Source organism: Phalacrocorax carbo, chromosome 4, assembly GCF_963921805.1.
Source record: "Phalacrocorax carbo chromosome 4, bPhaCar2.1, whole genome shotgun sequence".
NCBI classification, from domain to species: Eukaryota; Metazoa; Chordata; class Aves; order Suliformes; family Phalacrocoracidae; genus Phalacrocorax; species Phalacrocorax carbo.
This window is the reverse complement of record NC_087516.1, coordinates 65,280,639-65,305,029: the sequence shown is the minus strand read 5'-3', so window position 1 is coordinate 65,305,029 and position 24,391 is coordinate 65,280,639. Positions and strand designations below refer to the sequence as shown.

General features: G+C 40.6%; 1 protein-coding gene and 1 long non-coding RNA gene across 4 annotated transcripts in view; one reads left to right on the top strand and one right to left on the bottom strand.

The window, feature by feature from the left end:
• SMARCA5 (SWI/SNF related, matrix associated, actin dependent regulator of chromatin, subfamily a, member 5) overlaps positions 1 to 17,627 on the bottom strand; it is a 25,298-nt gene extending 7,671 nt beyond the window's left edge. The window contains exons 1-14 of one of the 3 annotated variants that reach the window (XM_064450248.1): positions 17,201 to 17,627; positions 14,602 to 14,676; positions 11,586 to 11,752; positions 10,747 to 10,847; positions 9,971 to 10,071; positions 7,907 to 8,086; positions 6,279 to 6,434; positions 6,046 to 6,177; positions 5,090 to 5,158; positions 4,444 to 4,553; positions 3,948 to 4,174; positions 2,104 to 2,225; positions 1,846 to 1,998; positions 437 to 573 (exon numbers count right to left, since the gene is read on the bottom strand). In XM_064450248.1, coding sequence (XP_064306318.1) covers positions 437 to 573; positions 1,846 to 1,998; positions 2,104 to 2,225; positions 3,948 to 4,174; positions 4,444 to 4,553; positions 5,090 to 5,158; positions 6,046 to 6,177; positions 6,279 to 6,434; positions 7,907 to 8,086; positions 9,971 to 10,071; positions 10,747 to 10,847; positions 11,586 to 11,752; positions 14,602 to 14,676; positions 17,201 to 17,344 — 1,874 coding nt within the window. In that variant the 5' untranslated portion in view covers positions 17,345 to 17,627. Of the gene's footprint in view, positions 1 to 436; positions 574 to 1,845; positions 1,999 to 2,103; positions 2,226 to 3,947; positions 4,175 to 4,443; positions 4,554 to 5,089; positions 5,159 to 6,045; positions 6,178 to 6,278; positions 6,435 to 7,906; positions 8,087 to 9,970; positions 10,072 to 10,746; positions 10,848 to 11,585; positions 11,753 to 14,601; positions 14,677 to 15,850; positions 15,965 to 16,798; positions 16,811 to 17,200 lie in introns of those variants that run through there. The other 2 variants (XM_064450246.1, XM_064450245.1) reach the window with 2 other exon arrangements.
• Positions 17,563 to 24,391, top strand: LOC135313148 (uncharacterized). Its single transcript, XR_010372744.1, has 3 exons — positions 17,563 to 18,374; positions 19,528 to 19,587; positions 24,192 to 24,391. It is a non-coding gene; the product is annotated as an uncharacterized LOC135313148 (long non-coding RNA).

Genomic DNA, 24,391 nt, shown 5'->3' with positions numbered 1-24,391 from the left:
TAAAGTTAGTGATTCCAATCAAGTCAACCAAGAAGGTTACACTGTCATCACTTATGCCCACCTATTAAAAGAAAGGCATTAATTTCTCCAGTTCAAAGGAGAAGTTGAGAGCTTTAAAAAGAGAAAAACAAAAACCAAAAACGAAAACCAATTTACTATATCCAGTCATACGTATCTATCACTAGGGAGGGAATCAAGAAGTTAGTGAGGAAAAGCCTACCCCTACAGTAAAATAAATTTTCAAGTGGATCATGCCTTTGCACTCTATCTTCAGAGTTCAGCTGGGGCAAAAGCAACATTCCCATTAATTCTTATATGCTGATTTTGCCATAGTTTATACGTGGTGGGGAGAGAGGGGAAGGAAAAAAGCGAGGACAGAATAAAAAAAAAGAGAAGAGAATCATATCATATATACAAACAAGTTACGTTCAAATACTTGCCTTGCTGAATGACTATGGAATCTAGTCGAAGTTTCATTTCTGCACGTTCCACTATTCTTTCTTCCACTGTATTATCTGTGATAAACCTGAACACTCGAACAGTCTTTGTTTGGCCAATTCTGTGTGCTCGATCCTAGGCAGAAGAAAAAGAAAAAAAAAAAAAAGAGTAACAAAGAGTCAGTACTTGGTTTCCAGCACGACCATATAATTAGTCTTCAATTTTCATTAGTTTCAAACATACTAATTTACAAAACAGAACAGCATAGGTCAGTTAAATCTTTACAGACATCCAGTTTACATGACTACCCAACACAGCACATTCTTATCTGCATTACAAGTTTGGGGTTTGTTTGGGGGGTTTTGGGGTTTTTCTGTTTGTTTTTCAAATAACATCACTGAGTATGTCTCGAGATGTCATACCTAAATATAGTGTGTGTTAGGGAGGTGGGTTTTTTGGTTAAACCACACAGGGAGATGACTGGATGCATCTGACCTTCCTTATGTAACCTTGGGTAAAATCAAAGTATTTAAGAAATTATCTCTGTACTGACTAAACACTACCTTTCTCAAAATTGTTCTGTTGTGCCATGAATATTTCAAGACATACACAATGCACCACCTCACCTGACAGGCAACTCATTAACTGCTGTGAGACTTAGTATTCTGAACTTCCACCTTTAGTGGCAGCTGGAACTCTCTCGCTTTAGCTTCCAGACACCAGTTGCATCATTCTTTTGACCTAAGCTTTGCTAGGCTACCTGAGAACCTACAGCTTCACTAAAATAATTAAGAATAAATTTACAAGATTTGTCAGTGAAAGGCCTCATTTGTCAGAAAACACTGGTAGTTTTAAAACAGCTTGACTTCATTACGTGGTCAGTAGTGCTCTTAATGCTACTCCTGAGGTTGCAGATGCATGCAAATATACTTAAAAAGAAAACTAAAGATGGTTGCTATAAAGGCCTCACTCACTTATCATGACCATAAAAAGCAGGTTTTGAAAAGTTTCATTCAGCTTTTCCCTGTCTCATTTCCAAGGTATCAGCGAACACAGTGTAAACACATTCACCTCCATTCCCTACAGTAGTCAAGCATTATAGTTTTGCAATTAACACATTAAAAAAAACAGGCTATTCTCATCAAATATGACTAGGAGTACCGTAGCACATACTCAGTATTTCCAACTGCATAAATCACCAGGACTAAGGGTTCCACACAGTGGAAGCTGCACTAGAACTGAAAAAAAAATTAGTCTTAAAAGTACTACTCCTGACCTAAAACATGAAAAACACCATTTTATTTTGGAACTACTGTATCATGCCACACACGCATTTCTAGGAAAGTTCTGTGAGAAAGAGAAGAAAAAAAAAAAAAAAAAGAGCATACTTTCCATCTGGATTCTTACCATAGCTTGAAGATCTACTTGTGGATTCCAGTCTGAATCATAAAGAATTACAACATCAGCAGTTGCCAGATTGATTCCAAGACCTCCTGCCCGTGTACTTAACATGAACACAAATTTTGAGCTACCAGGTTCATTATATGCATTAATAGATGCCTAAATAAAGAAAAGGAACAAATCAGTTAAAAACAAATGTTTTATACGTACTATTAAGTGAAACTTAATTTCACACTTCAGTGAAACACTTAAAATTTTAAATACCTGTCTTTCATCATGTGGTGTTTGTCCATCCAGTCTACAATATTCATAATTTCGCCACATACAGTAATCTTCCAAGATATCTAGGACTCTGGTCATCTGACTGAAGATTAAGACTCTTGATCCTGTTTGGGTAAAAAGTTTCCTTATGTTTTCACATAAGATTTACCAAACTTTGTAAAAGTTTGTATTACCAGAAAGGGAAGAAGCGCAGTTCCATGTACTAAGAAGAAAAGCAGGTAGAATTGCAGAAGCCAGTACGTAACGCAGGGCTGCAGCTGCTTCTATGCTAGTGGCTGCGTTGGGCTTAGCTGCCCACGGGGGTTAAACCACAACAGTCCTTTTCAGTGCTCAACATGCGGCTTGAAGGGTTCCAGACAATGATAGATGTGACTGGGGTGTGGTGTGCTAGACCAAATTCATAGCTGTTATTGCTGTTTAGCTACTAATCTGTAGGCTCCTGTGCTTGCTTCTCTCATGGGACTTGCTTCCCTCACTGTATATTACAGTCTAGTTAGCAGCTGGCTTTTTGCTTTTGTTTTCTGCTGTACTCCTTACCAAAGCATTCCCAGACACAACCAAGCAAGCTGGTAACAAATATAAAAACATCAAGGAGTACAGAGAATGAAATTCTGAAGTATTTGTTTTGGATTTAGGATATCTAGAAATGAAGTAAGTTCTTCTTAAAGGTTTGTCAGTTTACTTACCTGCCAAAAAACAACCGCCAAAAAATGTAAATGTACAGTAATTTATGCATATACACACAACTATTTCCAACTTACTTGAGAGATTTAAGTAAAACACTTTCCCCTATGTTTTTCTAGTATGATTTTTTTTTGGTCCTTTGGACTCAAGGTCTAATAATGAACTCTCTTTTGCTTAAGATGATAATTTGATTTCAGATCAGGCCAATTTTAATTGCCATGCCTCAACAAGCCTCATAGCAGAAAGAAACAAAAACAAAAAAAAAGCAGCACGGTAACCACTAAATTCTTCTTTTTCTAGTTTCGCAATGACGCATATCACCACAGCTACTTGAATGACACCTGGCTATGAACTACATGTTACTTTTATATTACCTAAGGCTGAGGTTTGGATTTGGTTTTTGTTTTCTGCAGTGGCTCCCCAGTCACAAACTCGCCTTCACTCCTTCAGCCAGCTTACTTCAGTAAGCATACTCATTAAAATAATGAGTTAAAAATTTATCCTGCAGTCAAAAATTATGTGGCAACTGAGTTTTACAGTAATGTATTCCAGAGCTTTGTCCCTTCTATCACATAACTTTTAAATAACTGAGTGTTCCCCCATGTTTGCGTGCCTTAAAGACTTCACTGGAAAAACTCAGGTACTGCTCAAATACCCAGCAAGGAAGACCAGCATTTCACAAAGGACTTGACTTTAACCCTACCTGACTCGTAATCTAAAATAGTACTTCATGGCAAATCAAAGGAGTGGCTGAAATACCACATGATTATGTTTCAAACAGCTAATAATGCTAAGAAAGAAAACCTGAAGTCCAGATCAACTGACGTTTCTGTGGTCTCAATTTAGCTGGTTCAAAAAAAGGAGAGGAAAAAAAACCAGGAAAGGAAAAAATCAAAACATTTCACCATCACAAAAAGCCATAATGGACTATTGATCCTATTATTTACGAAGGCACTTCACAGATTGTTTTTCTATCAACTATTTAAGATAGAGTGCATGACAAGCTGGTATCATGCTAGAAGCCAACATCATCCTGGCTAATGTGTGCTGATTTTTGCTCAGGGTATGTGGAAACATTAAACCGCACTGACTTTCACTTTTTATCACTGAACCAAGCAACTCTCAAAAAACGAGATGCATACCTTGTTCTTTCAACTTAGGTAGCAATTTGTCCAACACTACCATTTTGCCACTGTTGGTGACCAAATGCATATCTGTTGTGTAAGGCGGACCAGGTTCTGCTCCATCAAAGAGATATGGATGATTGCAACATTTTCGCAGCTGCATGAGGATATTCAAGAGTCTCATTTTGTCCAGCTTCCCAGCTGAATTCAATATATCTATATCCTTCATTAGGATTCGTGTATACCTACATGAAAGCAAGAAAAAAAACCTTCTGGAACTCTGAAACAAAGTGGGCCTTTCTTTAAATGGTAAGTACAGTCAAAAGCTCACCCTTCCCCTCATTTCATCAGGTAGTTCTCCCTGATACGCGTGATTTTGTCATCACAAAAGTGTCACAAGGAAGTATGTATGAGTTAGGAGTACACCAGAAAGAATTAAGTTCCACACAATAATCAAGTCACAAGCAGCACACTCCTGAGACTTAATCACTGCACAGTCAAGCATGCGAATTACCATTCTCGTTGCATTTTGCTGAGACCCACGTAAATTTTAACTTCCTTCTTTGGAGGCAAGCTCTTCTCTACATCAGCCTTAATGCGACGTAGAAGGAATGGTCGTAGCACCTGAAAGAGATGGCACCGTTAAACGTATTTCAGAAACTGAAACACTGAACAGGTCAACAGACAAAAGCAGTGCAGATATTCTCTATCATAATTGCTCGAACACCAGACCTATTACCAGATCATCTGAAAAAGCAATCTATATGAACAGGTTATTACACATCGGAATATACACATGCTTTCTTTGGAAGACTCAAATATTAGGCTAAAATCATCTTTCCGATGGTGCTATGCCCCTTGATTCTTTCTTTAATTTTGCCTGACTGAAATATTCAGTCTCTTCATAGCCAGTATTTTTAATATAAGTGTTTCAGAACCCTGAAAGCCAGAACTATTGACCCTTCTCTCCCTTCCAAAACAATTTCCTTTTCAAGAAACACTTTATCTTCTGAGCTTCACCAAACCCATTCTGAAAGTCTACCATCATTTCTGGAATAAGGTATCTTACCCTAACATTCTGTCACAAGAAGCATTACAAGAATTATTTAGAACCTAACGTAGGCAAACATAACACTCATACAAAAAGCAGGAAGACTTACCATATGGAGACGTTCCACTAACTTTTGATCCCCTAGACAGTTGTTTGTATCAAACCATGAATCAAAGTCCTGTATCAACAAAAACATTGGTACATTAAGAGGCTTCCTTTCACGATGCAATATCATTACAATGGTGAATATGTACAACTCAGGTGATTCTCTTACACAGGCAGTAACTAAAAGAGCAAATTACCCACTTCGGTCAATTTTTATGGAAGGCCCTATAACATAATGTCTTTAAAAAAAAAAAAGGAATGAAAAACCCCAACCCAGACAAAAAACCAACCCACTCAACAAAAGAACAACCAAAGCCAAAACACCTCGGTATCACTGGAAGGGAGGGGGGCAAAAAAAAAAATCATCAATATGAGAGTCCTTCTGTTGAAAAGGATTCACCCATGTCACTCCATTGGACAAATTCTATCTGGAGAAAGCATACTGCTGCAGCAGTTTATGAAAAATGAAAAGTAAAAAGTAAAATTTTTGTGTAAAGCACCACAAAGCTGCCCCTTCTACAGATGTTACACTCCCAATCCATCAAAACAGTCAGGCACGTGCTTCTCTCTGTGAAGTCTATTGCTCTTCATAGAGTATCTCCCAGCTCACAGGAGAGAAGTCTTAGCTAAGCAGTAAGGTAACTTATAGTTAAATATAAGAACAAAGCTAGCTGGTTTAGCCACCACAATGTTTAAACCTATTTTGAAATGCAGAGATTGTCTTCACAATGTGATTTTAAATATCTCTTATATCTGCTAAGATCCCAACAGCCCTTAAAAATGGCCAAGCTGAGAAAAAATAGCCTACCCTACTATATTTCACAATTCTGGAAACATTTCTAACTGTCAGTCTATCGTTATCACTAATTGATACTCCTAACTATACATATTCTTATCTATTTTCAAATCTGGAAAACCAAGAAAGTTATTTTAAATTGGTTAGCAGAAATGAAGACTTACTTCAGATGAGTTAAAGACATCTGGCAAAAGGAAGTTAAGAAGTGCCCAGAGTTCATGTAAGTTGTTCTGAAGTGGAGTTCCAGTTAATAGCAGCCGATTTGTAGTCTTGAATTCCCTCACGATTTCTGATAACTGAAGGACATTGGGACATGAGCAAATATAAAAATATTACTAGTCCCCACATCACTAGCTAATAGCGCAAATGAATATGTTTCAGTGGAAGTATAAATTACCTTTGATTTTTCATTTTTAATCCTGTGAGCTTCATCTATAACCAGATATCTCCAGTTAAACTTTTTGAATACCGATTTCTCTTTGATAAGCATTTCATACGACGTTACGCAGACATCCCATTCTCCAGGCAACAACACATCTCTGACAAAAGCAGCCTAGACAACAAGGTGACAGTTAGTTACTGAGGCTTTGTCAAACCTAGAACAAAAAGAACACACTAGTGCTGCTAAAATTTTAAGACAACGTTGCTACTAAATTTGCAAGAAAAGACAAAATTAAGTATAGAGGCAATATAGCATATAACCATTGTAAAGCTTGACAATTTTGTCAGCGCTGAAGCTGCTAAAACCCTTGCAGCAGAGCGGAGAAGGGATTTCAGCTTTAACTTCTGGCTTTGGAAACTGCAGATGACTACCTACACACACGAGGTTTTTCAACAGCCGAACTGTAAGATCAGAACTCAAAATTGATTTTCTGTAGGTTTGCTTTGGTTTAAGTTTAGAACACAGTAGTTTTTTAATATAAAAAATAATGCCAAGCATAGCTTTATTTGGCTAACTGAACAATTTCTAGAACGCTGACACCGAAGGTTAAAAGTGGACACAGTAATTAGTCAGAATTCAAAATACAGAGCTGTATAAATATCAAGAACTTAACTCATATAAGCAAGAAATATACTGAAAAAAAGAGTAAGAACTTTTGGATTCAAAAAAAGATGCACTAAGAAAACAAATCACAAGATATCAGACCTGAACCAATGACCTCCAGAACTATTTCAAGTTTCATCAACATCTTTGTAGTTTCTAATCTAACAAACTCTGCAAATAGAGCTAGATGCCCTTAGAATAAAAAAAAAAACCTGCTGAAAAAAGCAGAAGTTTAATGGCACCAGTAATAACTCTTCCTTCCATAAATAAATGGGTAACTTCAGTTGACGAATCTACAGATGCACCATCTTTTCCATGTGTTTTACATTTTCTTTGCCGCACTAAAAAAAATAAAAAGGAGCTAAGAACTGACACTGAAGTAACTAAAAGAAAATGATTGAAATAGCATGGCCATAAGAGGCTGAACAGTATTTTCTCTTTTTATTGACAAAATTCAAACCAAATAAGATCCGTTTGCATACCACTTCTGGCAAGCTACCCACCTTGCCCCCTCCAACATTAAGCTGACAACTGTTTTCAGTAAACAGTTCCTTTGTGACAGACCTCATAATCTTAAGAGCTGTTGTTACAGCCACTACAGCGTACTGTACTACGTAGAGCAGAAAACAAATTACTTTTGTTACAGATTTATATATATACAAATGACAGTACTCTACACAAAACACCTTATTGTCCTGTTTTAAGATTTAATGAGTTTTGTTGGTCTAGACGGTGAATTGTCTTCACAAAAGGAGAGCGAAAACCTTTGGTCAAGAAATGATGAGTGTGAAGTGATGAAGCAATAGCTGGGCAACATAGATGTGAATTCTAAGGTGGTTACACTTTAAGTAGGTAGCACTTGTAGGTCTTACTGTTTAACCACTACAAATCCAAGTAATAACCTCCCTGTGAACGAAAGGTAAAGGACAGCAAGATCACACACTGGATTTACACAAGAAAAACACCACATCAAAACTTACTCGCTGGTCTTTGTCGCCTATCAAACAAACTGCTCGAAGTGTAGGTACCCATCTCTTGAATTCATTCATCCAGTTATGCAGAGTGGACTTAGGAACTAACACCATGTGAGGACCAGGAATATTTCTGTAGTGTTTCATATACCCGAGAAGAGAAATTGTTTGCAGTGTCTTTCCAAGACCCTGTAAGAGATGTTACCGTGTCAGGGAAAAAAAAAGTCTCTCAGGGAACACTTTTAAAAAATCCGAGTGAGCTCTGAGTACAACATGAAAGAGACAGAAGCCTGAACAAATAAGTGAAATATATATTAAAGACAGGGCTACTCACAAAAGGCAAGAAAAATCTTGGTTAAGAAAAGCTTGTACGGCTTCCCACATCAATGAAAAAAAAAAAAGCAATGAGTAACATTTTCAAACCTTGGATTATGAAGTTAGAATTCTGCCTTGCCTTTCAAATAAGACATATTCTTAGAAGTGCCAGAAAACATTATTTCATAAAATTTTGTTTTGTAGACTAGCGTGTGCTCAGATTATTTATTTAGAGGTCAATGAACTTTACAAACTGGACATATGCATTCTCTTAAACTTGAAATAAAATGAATAAATTAAGAACCCTGTAAGGAGGCTTTTACAGGCCACATGATGTCAGCTCTTGTGAGAAAAAAGCCAAACATAAACAGCTGCATATGTCAAAGAAAACAAATACTGAGCTTCTTTAGAAGTACTTTTTTTTAAAGCACTCTGTTCTTTCTACAACAGAAATATTTAAAACCTTGTATCTTCAGCATATTATTTTAATTAGAACAAAACTGAGGAAGACATGCAAAAATCTGATCACTCATATCATTTAAATAATTCAAAAAGATTATGATGCTATGACACTGGATTTAAAAAAAAAATTAAAACCATCAGTCCAAGTTACTTTTGCTTCTGAAATTCAAGCCTTCAATTCCACCTGGTGTAAGATGTGGAAAAGAGTTTACAAGCTGTGTGAAAGGCATTAGTAAGTTCAAAAGGATTAATATTAAAGAATGAATAAAAAAATATTTAATAGTAAATATTTAAACTCCTCAGTGGCAAGACAGATTTTGGAACACACAAATCCAAGGATTTACAAAGTTTCACGATCTTTTTTGTTAAAACAAGCCTGCTCCACTTAGAACTGTACTCAGCAAAAATAAGTCCTCTATTCATAAGCACTTATGTTGAAGAAAATCCTTGATCCATTTCAAAATTAAACATGTTACTAAAAATAATTTAGATTCATTTGCCTCTAATTTATTTTGAGGAAGCCTTACTACACAGAAATTTCTAGAAGATATGAGAAATGCAATATACTGAAATCTAATTAATTTTTGTTTTTCCTTATCTGATCCTTATGAAAAACAGATATAACTAAAATCTCTTAGAGGACAAAAACCTATCTTTCAACCTACTACAATTTCTTCTGCATTCATCCCTTGTCTTTCAGGGAAAAATAATAAAAACAGAAGCAAAAGCTACTATGGCCAGTGCTGACTGAAATGTCCATGGTCTTAGTGTGAAGGAAATTTTAACACAGCTCTCTAGCTACATCTATCTTTGCATCATTTTCCCAGAACATTTCCTGCTGGTGTAGCTCTTGCTGCTGAAATCAGTCTGTATAGGACATTCGTATCCTGCCATCTGCATTTTACCCTAACAACAACAGGAAGTGTTCCCACATTTGTTGCTCTTTTCATACATGACATCCTCTTCACAAGGGCAGCTTGAGAATACCATAACAAAATAGCTGCAATTTAGGAAGAAAAAAAAATAGAGGACATATCATTCTATAGAACTATTCCCCTCCACCCGATTTTGTGTTTCTCACGGTTGACAGATTGCCTTTTCATATGCCTATTTCTAAAACTGCACACTTTACTTGAGATACTTGTGACACTCAACATTAGTGACTTAAAACATAAAAAAAAGATTTGGCAAATTATACATTGCATTTAGTGCTATTAAAAAAGCCATGTATACAGCTGAACTAAAATTGTATCACATGTGTTCACAAGTCCCCAGAAACATAGGCTGTGTGCATACCATTTCATCTGCTAGGATGCCATTGATGCCATTTTCATACAGAGAGATGAGCCAGTTCAATCCTCGGACCTGATAATCACGCAGCTTTCCCCATTTAACATCTAAAAGACATGAAAGAATAGACTAAAAGATTTGTAAAAGCTTAACCGAAGAATTTCATCATCCTTTGCCTGCTAATTGACACTATCTAAGCTACAGAACAAAATGAAGTAGTAAATTTCATGCAGTAAATTCCAAGGACAATGCAGATTGGAGACAGTGACATGTTAATTTTGTTTCTGCAAGCTGCTCCAAGAACTTTTGTTTTCTGCAAGAACCCAAAATTCTATCACCATCCCCCAAATCAGAACACAGTCGAACGTTAAAACAACAGAATATTGAATCCTCTGCTAAATGAACCGGAAGCTGTTCGGTACTTTAAATTGTATCAGAAGATAGGTTACATATGTAAAAATTGTAAGATGACAGGCTTAAAAGCAACTAGCTCCTTCCTAGAAACTAAAGTATAGCAGCTGGATTTCTAAAGGACAAGACTCAGTGGACCATCTTTCTAGCCTGATTGAAAATAGAGAGTCCCTGGCTAATAGATTTTTGTCCCATTGGGCCAGTGCTGGACTTTTTTTCTCCTTCTTCTGTCGCCCAGAATTGATTCTTTATCCTTGGGAAGGGTGAATATAAACTTCATTTTAAACAACATTTTGAAAGAAAAGAACGCGGGGGGGGGGAGGGGAACCAAACCCCCAAAAAAACCCAAAACCAAAAGAGGAGAAACATACACGATGGAGATTCTTCAAATCGAGTGCAGACATTAGTTGCCTTGGAGCTTTCTGTTAACAGCTCCTCGTCTTCTTCCTGTTCTGTTCTACGATGGCGGTAGCTGAAAAAGTGCAAGAAAGAAGTAAGTTTCTGGCTAAACTGAAAAGACATGAAACCGTTCTGAAATTAAATCTAATGTCATTGCAGTACAGAACGCAAACCCCCAAAGAAGCTTCTAGCAAGACTCTTCAAAAGACCTCATGCTAACAGGTCAACTGAAATGCTGCTTTTTAACTCTTTAGAGCCACTAGCTTCTTAGTAAGATAAGATGACCATGTCATTAGCAGGCTTAAATATTAGGGCAAAGCGACTGGAAAGGGATAACATGAGTGCATCACTACTGGCCTTTAACCACAAGACAGGGAACAACACTGTGTTTAAGAGTTCTGGAACATCTGCCAAATGCTAAATATACCGTAGCCACATCAGCTGCAATGAAGGCAATCCACATTTCTAGACTTCTGATTTTCAAGCTGCCTGTAAGATGCTGTGTACTGCTGTTCTCCGTGAACTCTAACAACTTATAGCCACGAATGCTCTACTTTTCTGCCCCTGCTTTTCTTCATGCTGGAATACTTTTAATCATGACTGTGCTTTACCACCAACACAAAATTCTTACAACTCCTAGAATTCTTAAACGACCTTCAACATACAGGTGGGCAGTTGAAAAAAAACCACAACTACACAGCATAAAACATACACTGAAAGAGGACAAAAGACTAGCAAGTTTAACTTACACTTCTAAAGTACAATAAAATCCATAATTACAGTACAAGCTGGCCTACATGTCATCACTCACTCGCCAACTGACAGTAAGTTCTGTTTCTCATCCTTCTTTATTCGTGGACGTCCAGGCTTCATTTTCAAAGGTGAAGTTGGAGTTTTCTGAGCAGCAGGCTGAATGAAATGAGCAAACAGCTCAGTCTGCTTCAACAGATACTCAAATCTGTTTGCTCTGTCTGTTTGCTGTTGACAAGGAAAATTAAGTGGAACAAATGTGAGACATTACAATATGTAGTCATCCAAAAGAAAAAACTAACAAATGCTTTTTAAACTATATAGATTCACATTTCTTTATATACATAGCTACAATAACAAAGAAGAGGCAATCAACAATATAACTGTTGCTGACAGATTCAATATTTTTGTATTGGGTCAAGGTTAGACTTTGCTAGCAGTAAGATCAAAGCTGCAACGCAGACCTCTACTCAGGCTGAAGTCGGACTCTGGCAAAAAGATTACACGCGTTTCACTAGATACAGCCACAGAGACCCCTTAACAACCCTCTCCTATCAAAAATTATAGTCCCCCTCCCAGAATTTTACCCCCACCCAATGCACACAGGATTCTTCAACGAACTCGTTCATCTTACTAACCTGGAAACAACTATTTTCTACCACCTTAGTTTCCTGCCTGCTCAGTGAGATTCACCACCTCACTGTGGCCTCAGATAAGCAAAAGAGCCACCATGAAAGTGGGTGGAGGGGGCTGAAGAGCCCATTGCTAGAAGCCAGAACACCTATTTCAGCAGCAGAGCCAAACTTGTCAGACTGCTCCCTTTGATATGAGTCACTGTTTATGCTGTGCAAAAAAGATTACAGGAGACAATAATAGTATATAAAATGTTTGGTTCCTTTGAGTCAGGTTTCATTTGGAATCAACACACCTTTCCAAGGCCAGGTCAAGACTTTAGAACAAACAGTCGAGACAGAAAACAGTTCCAAGCTTAACAGCAACCACCCTGACATTCTGCCAGCTGCCACAACATAACCTGGCATTTTGCAACTTGCAGTTACCGGAAGTCAGTTTTCTTAGTAAAAAGGAACATAAGTTCCAGACTTCTGCAAGAGCAATGCCAACTCTGTGAGTGTTCTCCTCTTTAAAGCAAGCAGTTCCTGCACTATGTAAAAGACAGGAAGACAGGGAGTGAGAGAAAAAAAAGAGATCCTTTATGTACTATGAAAGAGTCAGCTCACTCCAACTGTAGTTTAAGCTTAATTGACACAGCTACAATCTACATCCGCTGAATGAAAGTTCTCCTGTCTATTCTTCATAGGATGTCTTTTGCTTACTTCATAACAGTTTCTGAAGTTTAAGCTAGGTAAGATGTTACTGGCATCCAAATTGCTGATCCTTCTAAGTACTTGTTTCACTGGTTGTGCAAAAGAGAAGTACGAGAGATGCAGAGTGCATTGCAAAAGCTTCCTTGTTCTAAAATTTTGGTGAGGAATCTTCTGCAAGTTTTGGCACTGCACACACATCCCCACGACTTGTTTTCAGCATGCGTAAGGATATTCCTTCAAAAGACTAACAAACATCTGTATCTTTTAGATAGGACACAGACAAGAACAGGCTGTACTCCGCAACCTTGAGCTACCCAGCAGATAAACTTTTCCTGTTTCCTTCTCCAGTGCATCTTCCAACTATTGCGACAGTAAAATACAATCATCCTTATAATTGTGCCTGTCTAGAGGCTAGAAAAGACAACTCCAAGTTCACTTTCTTCAGTTTGCCAGGAAGTAGCAAAGAAATTAGCAGAAGACTACTGGGTTATTTTCAGTGACAAGAAGAAACAACACAGGAAGCAGCAAATTGTAAGAATTGGTTTCACTTTCCTATTAAGAAATTTCACATGCAGTCACAGACACTGGAATTACAAACAGGAAGAAAAACAGGGAGGAACAGGGAAAGAAAATGCGTTGAGATGGCGAGGAGTGGATGGCTCCATCTCTTACATTCAGGATGTTATAAGAAGTAAAAAATGAGGAAAATACTAAGTTTTCTCCTATCTAACCCGTGAAGCACAGAACCACCTATCTTCAAAAGCTCAAGGACTCTAAATAGAGCTCCACAATGAACAAATTAAATTTCAGAAAAAGCTAACAAAATCCCTTTCAGCCTAGACAAAGTAAAAGGGCTAAGAAGTTGACCAAGGCTTACAGTCAGTGCTTGTCCTAAACAGCAAACCTTACCTCACAGCCTCCTGTGAATTTTGAAAGCTAACTTTTATTTACTTTGGCCCATGAACTGTACTGTTTGAAATAACCTACCTATTTTGAAGTATTCTTCCCTAAAGCATATTTCAATGGAAAATGAATGCATTGCCTACTCAAAGCCATATGCCAAACCTTTGTTTTTACTGCTCACTCCCCCCCCAAAATAGAAATGAATATACTTCTGCTACAAAGGACTGCTACTCCTGCAGTTCAAAATGAGTTTGGAATTATTTTCCTATATTCAACAGTGATATACAAAAGGCCCTAGACTTCATCTGATTCCATACATTAAGAAAGTAAGGCAGCAGCCGTTTAAATACTTATGGACGCTTTCCTAGCGGATCTTGCCATTTATGACTGACAAAGTGAACACTCAACTCTTCATAATCCCCCTTGCCTACAGGAAGGACAACTCCACAAATAACCTCAAAAGCAACTTGACAACTTTTTATTATGTTTTTTCCCCTAAGACATTTAAATATTTCCCATTATATCATTCTTCTAAATCTAGAGCACCTCAAAGCTGCTGGAACTATAATTCCTAGAAACAGCAAAACACGCTAACAGTTATTCCCACAAATGACTGCAATGGAAGTGGAGAACAAGCAGAAGACCAGTGAACAAAACGCTAAAAAGGAGAAGGGTCTGAGGGTTTTTTCTGGATGTTTTTTGGTTTCAAGTCACTTAAATTTCTTTTTTAATAGCTAGACAAAGTTTTATAAATCCAGTTAAGAGATTTCAAACAAGCAGACAACTCAGTCTATTTTAAAGAACTGTATAAGTACTGGATAGCTGTACACAGCCCCAAATATTACATACCATTTTCTCTTCGTATGTAGGATCTGCTTCCTGGATTTCTTTTTGTTTTCCCGGTGATGCATCATCAAAAGATTCCTGAGATGAAAAAGAATTAGAAAAAAATTATTTTCTGCACAAGGGAAGATACCCATGTAAAGGAGAACAAGCTCGTTTCAAATTACTATCTATCCACATCAGATGGCACAACCATCTTTTGCTGCTTTGATATAGTCAGCTTTCTATTACTTACTGTAAAATTACCTGGAGACGGATCAAAGATCCCTGCCACAGGGTGAGGGACAGAGCTAGATCTCTGTAATCCGATTTAGCTCCATCATTAAAGCATAACATCAATGTGAACGAGAGAGACAGCTGTGGTCCAGGAGCTCAGTGTGCTGCTTCTAGGGTGCTAAGCCAAAACCCTCCTAAAGTTGCCTTTGGGCTAGTTCGGGTCCAAAGCAAGACAAGTTTCAAGGTTTTTTTCCTTTTTCTAGATTACCCCAATCCCTCATTGTTCTGTATCAAGAGAACAAGTCTAAATAAAAACCTGGACTGCAGTTTTATCCTGTACACAGAGCAGGAATTTAGACAAACTGCATCTTCCCCCTATTTAGTTCAGTAAATCAAGTAAAATTGTTATCACCAGTGGTACCGCTACTAAGAGAGAAAAAAGTTAGCTGGGAGGGGTCAGTTCTCCATCATCCCCTCCCGGCTGTATCCTTGACATACTGCTTTCAATTATTCTTTCAGATCAGGGGATTTTTATCCTTGTCTCTCCTGTCATTAGGCTAACCCTCTCCCCATCATTTCCCACATGTAATTCCATTTTCCGTTCTTAAAACCAAACACAACGGGATGATCCTTCCCTCGTAAACCATGCTAAGGCAGTATGTTACACAATAATTCTGGAAAGGGTGAGAAAAGGAAACAAACAAGATACCTTCAAAATCATTATTAACCATCTGTTTAACTGAGCCAAGTAAAAATTGAGCTAAATTCAGTCTTTGCTGGCCAATATAGAACAAAAGAACAGGAAAGTAAGCAAAAACACGAAACAAAGGCAGGCAAAACACAGGATGTTTGTGGGCGGGCGTTTCCTCACAAAACTCTGGCAGGTAAGGCGTGCGCGTGAAGAATCCTAAGGCAAATGCTTCCTTCGCCAGTCAAAACATAAAGAACCAAGCACAAAAAGTTATGGCTAAACATCTTCTAAACTCATACCCAAATCTTCTTACTCATCTCCCGCTGGATTTAGTCAGCAGCCACCTACCAGCGAGCACAAGCGTGGGACCGTTTCAACTTCTGTTTCTCCTGAAACGCCTAACGTGCGAAACGCAGCAGCGTGCCACCTGATTTCGTCAGGCGCCATAAAGGTAACAAAACCTTGCCATTCAGCTGGAGAGTAAGAAAAGCAATCTCTCGGATGATCGGGACTACCAAGAAGCTATTTTCAACTGAAAGGTCACTTGACGCGAGGCGATCCCTTCCCCACGCGAAAAGGAACTGACTTGGCAGGCACGGAGAGAGCCCTCGCACACGGGCGCCTCAAGAGCACGCACCTCAAAGCCTCCATGCGCTTAGCCCCAGCCCGGAATTGCCCTATTTTTGCAGGTTCGAGCAGGACTTATTACCCACAGTGCTTTGGCTACTTGCTCATCCGAGAAATACGGCATTTGCAAATTCATTTAGATCAAGAAGGTTGGACTGTACGGCATGACTCAGAGCACAAGAACACCCAGCGCCGAAAGCAGGACCAACCAGTTTCCTCACATCGTTACAGAAACAATGCTGCGATAAAATTTGCATCTCCGGGCAACCACTTAAACCCCTTGAAATTTCTGGAATAAGCACCTGTTGCCAAAAAAAAAAACCCACCACACCCAAAACAAAACGCTCAAACAACCCCCCACACCCCCCAAAAAAAGTTTTGAACCACGTTAGAAGAGAGAAGGTGTTACGGCTTTTTAAAATACGGACTTGCTCGTCGCTGAAGCAGGAAGCACACGCGACGGGAAGGCTTTTAGGGAGGGAGAGGAGGGAAACGCTGCCTACAAGGAGCGGGTACCGAGCCCGGCGAGACCTCTGCACTCTACAACGCGGGTGCGTGGGGGGGGGGGGGAAGATGCCGAACCCGTCCTTCCCGAGCGGGAGGACGCGGGGAGGCCTCCCCCTGCCCTCCCATGACCCCGCTTCCAAGAAGATCAATAAACGAAGAGACCTGGCAGCGAGGCCTCCCGTCTCCCCGTGGCGGCGGCCGGCGGAGGAACACAGCACCCGGGGCCCGTGTGCGCAGGTCGGAGGCGAGGGGAAGCGGAGCGATGGAGTCCCCTACCGTCCGAGTGCCCCCCCCACCCGCCGCCGGGCCGTTTCCCGGCCCCGCCGCCGTCCCTCCCCGCCTGCGGCACACGGCACGGCCCCGCGCCCGCCCCCACCCGCCCCTCCATTGTCTCACGCGGCCCCACGCGGCCCGGGGACGCCCCGCCGGCGCCGTCCCTCATGGCGGGCACCTGCCGCCGCGCAGCCGGGCGCCCCCGCCGCCGAGCCCCGCGGAGCCCGGCAGAGGGGTCGGGGGTGGGGGGGGGGGGGGGGGATGAATCCCGGCCGGGGGAAAGCGCCTGACCTCCATCTCGGTGTCGCCTCCGGCCGGGTCGGCGGCGGAGGGAGCCGTCCCCGCGGCCTCGCTGCTGTTGGCGCCTGGCAGCGGCGCGGGTAGCTCCTCCGGTTGCGACAGCGGCAGCGGCGGCGCCTGCTGCCCGGCGGACATGATCCCCGCCGCAGAACAATGCTCCGCCGGGGCCCCGGCCCGGGCCCGGCTAGCTCCGCGCTGGCGAAGGAAAGGAGAAAGGGAGGGAGGAAGGGGGCGGCCGCCCGGCGGCGGGGGCCGGAGGGCTCGGTGGAGGCGGGGCGCTGAGCCCGGTGCGCGGCCGCCGGCGGAGGCCCGTCCCCGCTGCCGCCCCGGCTTTCCCGGCGGGCTCCCACCAACCAGGAACCGAGCCGGCTCCCCGCTCTCGCGAGAGCCCGGCCGCCGGCGTGCGGCGCGGCGGGAGGCAGTGCGCGGGCGCGAGCCGCCGCCTCGCCCCGGAGTGGAGGCGCCTTGGCAACGCCCGCTGTGACGTCACGGCCCGCCCCGGGGAGCGCGCGGCGGCGCAACGGCCGCCGGCAGCGGGGCGGGGCGTTGTTGGGACGGGGCGTGGCGGGCTCGCGCGGCCGGCGAGGCGTTGGGGCGGGCGGGGCCTGGCGCGTTCTGAGAGGCAGCGAGGGCCGAAGCGCGGAGAGCTGCCCGCCGCCCCGTTCCCCTCCTGCTAGCCGCGGTGCCTCTCGTTAGTAAAACGTAATTTGCACCCTCATCAAAATACAACACAAGGAAGACACCACTGCGGTGAAGGAGCAGGTCTCCATAAAAAAGTGGTTTTTTTCCAGGTCAGTCTAATAGAAGATAGTGAATTGTGAATAAACACTCGAACGTTCCCCAAAACGGGTGCGAGAGCTAACCGCTCAAGTCACCTTCCCTCACGTTCCGTGGTTGAAGGAGCCGGACGAAGTTTGTGCATACAGCAGCATGGTTCTACAGACCAACTGAATGAAAAAATAGTGTCTGCTGGCTTGAATCAGCCACCGCGGGGTACAGGCCCCGGCTGCAGGACGCGACTGAGCTCACCGCCACGCGCGTGGCCTCTGCTCAGGCGAGGCGCACTCCCCCCGTCACCCCCGCTCGCCCTCCCAGCTGCCCCGACCAGGGCGCGCATCCCAGAACAACCCTGGGGCGCACAAAATGAATGAAACTGAGCAGGAAGGTAAATTTAAGAGCACCACTATTGCACTCCAATGGCTAACGGAGGCTGAGCCCACACTTAAGAGAGTCTTGAAGCAGGAGTCCCCTGAATGGTACAGTGTTGACAACCAGGTACTCCACATTAACGCAATTGCTCTACAGATTTACTCCTGGAGCTCTGTTATATTAATGCTACTTGTGAATGCATTAATGTAGGTGCAGCCTGTGAGTGTTCTCCCACATCCTGAGAAACTACTGTAACCGTGAAGGCAGCAGCTAAACAGAGACCATCTCCACAACAATTATTACAACTTTTCATTCCATTGTTTTTTATTACAGACATCCTTTAAAATTTTTTGAAGTTAAAAGGATTAGCTCTGACATTTCCAAAAGATTGTGTCTCTTCATTTCTGCCAAAACTACTCACAAGAATAACCTCCCAGAAAAACCTTAATTTTCCTAGAATAGGATTTCTCAACTAATAACAAAATTACAGACAGATTTTCCCACTGCTTGTTGTCATCTCTTATCACAGATGAAAATGCAGTCCCTGAGCTTTGCTGAAGGCTCTTCTCTGCATTCAGGGAGACGGCATACGCAGTAGCAAATTATACTAGATTGTATTCATTTAGCCACCTATACTATTCCAGCATAGTCTTGTGTTCAGTATTAATCTGCTCTGCCTCAGCTTCTAACCCCTCTCCTCTTCTAGGGCTGCTTCAGAGAATGCAGTGCTTGTCTGCATGGTTGGGCGGTAGGTAAGGGTGGGAAGCAAGCTACGCTCCCCCTCCTTTTGTACTCTTCTGTTGTCTCCCCTGCAAAGCACTCAAAACCACGTGTGGAGGATCACTGGTGAAGAAAAGTGGGGCAGAAGGTCCTTGGGAAGGAGTCAGGCATTTGAGAGGAAAGGTGATGATGTTTCAGCATCTTTTATAATGAGACTGAAACTTCCAGGTAAGATCATAGTGGTTTGGTGGAGAAGGTGAGAAAAGTTAGTAAGGAAAGAAGGGAGAAAAGCACCACCTCCATCCAACTGCCATTGATTCTGACCATCCACCAACATAAACCAGCACCATGTCAGTGGATGGTGTTGAGGTACTTGTATGCCTGGTATCAGAAAAGATTAATGTGATATCATTCATCTCTACGTCAAAATTGTTTCTCTTCTCTTCTAGGTTACTGCTTTAGCTTCAACATTTCACTTACTTCTGAGAAACTCTGCCTCTACCATAGAGGTAGAATAATTTTTGCTTTAATTTCAAAGTTAATATGCAAGAAAATACCAGCCCTAAATATTTCATTCACACAAGGTGAAACATTATACAAAAATATTCAGAGCTAAAACCTGAAATCCACAATAGAAATCTTTTTTTCTCTCTACATCAGAGGCAGGGAGAAAAAAAAAAAATTAGTCTTGCAGTTGTAATAACCTGCAATATTGTATGAGTATTTTTTGGATAACCCTAACAGGATAGTAATGAAATACAGTTTTATAAACCCAGACGCTTCACAATAAATGATTCACTTAACAAAAATCCTAACTCTAGCTCTAATCCATCCATTATTTCATTATTCAGTATTAGTCACTTGAAGTTGCCATGAACCCTATATCACGAGGAGTCAACTCTTACATCAGAATTTTGGACAAGCTATTTCCAAGCAAAGAGAACTATTCTGTGAAACAGCAAAATGAGTTAACGACATCTCCACCACGCTCAGAGGAAAAGGCTCAACTAGAGGCAAAAATAAAGCAAACTTTTAGACTTCTAACAAGTATAGAGGGCAGGCATAACAATTTAAAAAAAAAAAATCTCTGTCAAAAGTGGAAAGTAAGACTAAAGGTCGTAAATTTCTTGAAGTCTTGAAAGCAGAGCAGAAGACTGTTAAAAAAAAATTAACAACAAACCCACCAAAACAAAAAAAAACCACAAACAACCCCAACCCAAACAGGAAAGAGGTCTTTCCAAGTGTAACATGAAGATGGTTGTGAACACACAAAATCATAACAGTCCGTAAGGAGCGCAAATATAGAAACCTTAAATTAAAAGCAACCAGCAGCATAAAGAAGCTCATGACAGGGGTTACTGATGTGCTCAACACCAACATATGGTCAAATACACAATAAGGTAAAAAATCCTCCCTCCCTCAGCCAGTACTAAATTGCAGAGAAAACTAATTATTAATATGCTTATGAAGTTAGTAAAGAACAGTTTAATCACAGATTTTTGTTAAATCTCTGAGGTGATTTCCTTCAATTCAGTTGCTCAGTTGTGTAATCATAACTAACATTCTATAGACAACTTCTTGTTAAATAAGAAATTGAAACAGCACAAGTAAAAGCAACTCTAAATGATACTGTGAGCTGTTCAGCAATTATGCTAATAGGCATTGCTGCACGTGTATTAACACTGTAAATCTTGCCAAAGTTTGGGAAGTGAGAGGAATGTAATAGAGCTGTTTGTGGTCACACCGTCAGACATATGGCAGTCATTTGGATTCGAGAAGGGAGAGAGCCTAGTTTGCATTCAGACCTTAGGGGGTTTGTTGGTTTTTAGTTCAGTTTAAAATGCAAAAGTAACATACTATACTAGAGATTAGATAGTGTCAATTTTTCTAGCCCCCCACAACACTGATGTTGAGCAGGACTATCCCACCCAGAGCTAAATATAATTAGGCCTCCTTCAAAGCCATCACTGTTCAGTCATGATCATTTTAGCACCAGCAGTCAAATTTGAGCCATCAAAATCGTGCTGTTAAAAAAAAAAATAAATCCTCTGCCCATCAGCAAAGGTGCAGCTTCGTCACTGAAGAAAAAACAAAAAACAACACCCCCCACACAAAAAATATTGTTAATTTCAGTAGATTCCTTAATGCAATGGAAACGATGTTTCAGAGTTTACCACATGTAAGTGTATAAATATATACCCCAGGGGCTCTTTACATTTTGAGTACTGTGAGGATGACATTGCAGTTATTCAAAAAACTACAGTGTAACCATCCCAGCAAAATTAATGTTTCATACATGTAAACAGCATTGAGTTAATCTGCAGTGCTTAAACTGTAGGGAACGTTTGTAAACCTATTATGTTTTAAGTCTATCTTCAAAAAGCAGACTATAAAAATAGTGACACACAAAGACCAAAAATCTTTCAGATTCTGCATAACCACAAACCAGTAAAAAATTGGTAACAGCAACACATCCATGTAGCATGTCAGACTCCGCTAGTGTCCAATTTAAAACAAGCCCTTGGATCAATAAAATTTACCTATGAAAATCCCATACGGTGTCAGCTGCTGGTGCTTGTTACAGAAATCATTGAAGAATGGAGGTTCTGTAACAAGCAGCTGTCTCACAGAGGAAACCCAGAATAGATAAAATGCTTTTAGGTTTTATTTGCACGCTTCTGTGGCTGAAAGGGCTCAACCGAATGCAAAAAATAAGGGGTTTTTATATGTAAAATATATTTTTCTATAGAAAACAATAGGCACGCACAATTTCATTATACACACAGATCGTTCCCTTTTCAAAACTCCAGATTCTCCTCCCTCTGTGGGCAGGATCTTCCCTGACCCTGTTTCCTCACACTGAAGAAGTCCATTTCTCACCATACGGCACGGCAACCCCAGCGAGACAATGCAAGCAAAGCGGCTCCCCTGCAACAGTCGCTTCCTACATACATTGGTACTAGAGTTAAGCCACCTGACTTCCTTCTGGTGCAATCATTCTTAGAGTGAAAAGGATTTTAATAAGTTGGATAGAAACCTGGACTTCACTGAAAGATAGAGAGAAAGCTCAAAACGAGTTTTAAGTGAGACTTAATACAGTAACTTTTTGATTTAGACTACATCTGCAATTTTATGCCTGAAAGTAATGATTCTAGTGGGATTGCACAGACATGGAGGTATCTATCTGCCTGTACACCCAAATTTACTAGCTCAAGGCTGCTGTCATAGCATCTTAATCTGATTTCCATGGTTTTCTTGCCTTCCCTATGCTGCTTTGTTTCTTCTCAGTTGCGACCCAGGCCAATTTTCCCCATAGTGTTTAGCTATTTAAACAAATACTCATGAAAGATTTAGAAAAACACACACTTACCTCATATCGACGAATATCTGCCCTCTACTTTCCTGTAACTATAGTGTCAGAATAAATAGCACATACAGTTCCAGTGCAGCTTTTATTGCAAAACCGGTGTGTTATGTGTGCTGTAGACTATGCTTGTTTTGTTCCACATGTATTTCCAAGTCCTTGGTATTTGACATGAATACACATTTTGTATTAGGCTATATTGACTTCTTTTGAGTTACTGGTTTGCATACATCATCCAAATTCCTTTCTGCATTAGTGATTATTCTGAATAACAACAGAGATTATTTGATTGATATGTTAAAAAAAATTCTAATCACTCATGAAAAACAGAGCAGCTATTATAAAACTAATTATTTTTCAAATCTCCTTTAATTAAAGAGAATATTTTGGGGAAAAAAAGTCCTGTCAGAAGGGCACAGGAAGTCAAAGTAAGACTTCACCAAAGAACTAAGTGTCTCAGGGAGAACATTAACGGCATGTATTCAGATCATTATGATGCAGGAGATATAAAAACTGCTAAGAGAAAAGAAAAATCTGACAGATTGTGTGCTTAGAACTCAAACAGGATGCACAGTGCCTTGAATATTAAAGTCTGCTCCTCAAAAGATCATAAAATGGGTTTGTCTGCCTGAGGAACTTACAACCCTGTCACTCTTGATGCTGTTTAAAAATGCTGTTCCATGCCTAACTACAGATTATGGAGCCTAACTCTGAACACCATTTGTTTCAACATTTTGGTCTCAACTCCGATTAATTTTTTAAAAATAACTAAATATGTACACCAGGATTTATATGCATTGCTAGGAAGACAACCTCAGCAGAGGGCTGTATCACCATTTTGGTGCAATTAATTCCAGACTCAAACTGAGGTACTCCAGCAGGACAGTCTGAGGTATCTCCAAAACTCGCAGGCCAGCATCCCTCGCCACCTGCAGGTGAGGGAAAAAAATCCTAAACAAACGTTTCAGTTAGTCTCCATAGTTTACAAGTGTGTAAATCCACAGCACAGGTGTACAGAAACAAGTAGTGATTACTTCCTCTGAAGTATATTTCCTGAAAATATCATAAAGAGATGAACTCTCATGTAATTTGGTGTCTGTTATGAATTCAGGAAAAATAAGGCCTAATTATACTTTCCTCCTATTCTGGCCATCTGATTAAGAAAAAAAATGTAGTAAAGGCAACTTTTAGCCGCCCAGTTGCATTTGCTTACATTCAGGGCCAACGACCAGCTTTCCAGATACCAACATATTTTCTGTAAACAGGGGTTTGAAATAGAAATTTATACTTTACCTGAAGATTTAAGTGGTTCCGTGGGCACGTAGTGGCACTGTCAGGTCATACAGCTAGTCACTAGCTAGTCCAAGAACAGCTCAACTCTCCTGCAAAGTCTACAGCTAAACTTGAATAAAATATTGAGATGCCCTACTGGCAGCCTTTTATCTTTCCAAATCAAAACCATTTTATTTCATACTTTAAAGTACTCAGACAATTCTAAAAGTCATACTAAGCCTGGTTCTACTTTGTATTACACCTTCTAAATATCTTCAGAAGACTGGATTTCCACACCCTCTCCCAAAGTGCAATCAAGTTGTCTGGGTACCCTGTGCAAGCCCCACATACACACAGTTGCACCCAGCACTAGCCAAAAAGAACCTCAAACAACATTTAATAAAATCTTACTGTAATAGTAGGATTGACCTTTTTCAAAATGGATGTGACACACATTTTATTATAGTTTCAGTGCAGATACAACTTACTGGGAAAATGCCTGGCAACAATGATGGATCCGGTAAGAATCTTCAAGAGTAACTCATGATAATTACTACAAATGATGGATTTTATAACTGCAAGAAAATTTTGAGAGCCTCCATATTAACAACTTTATTTTCTGTTCTAAACTGTATGGGATTTTTTTCTATTCCATTTTACCATAATAAACTATTTCA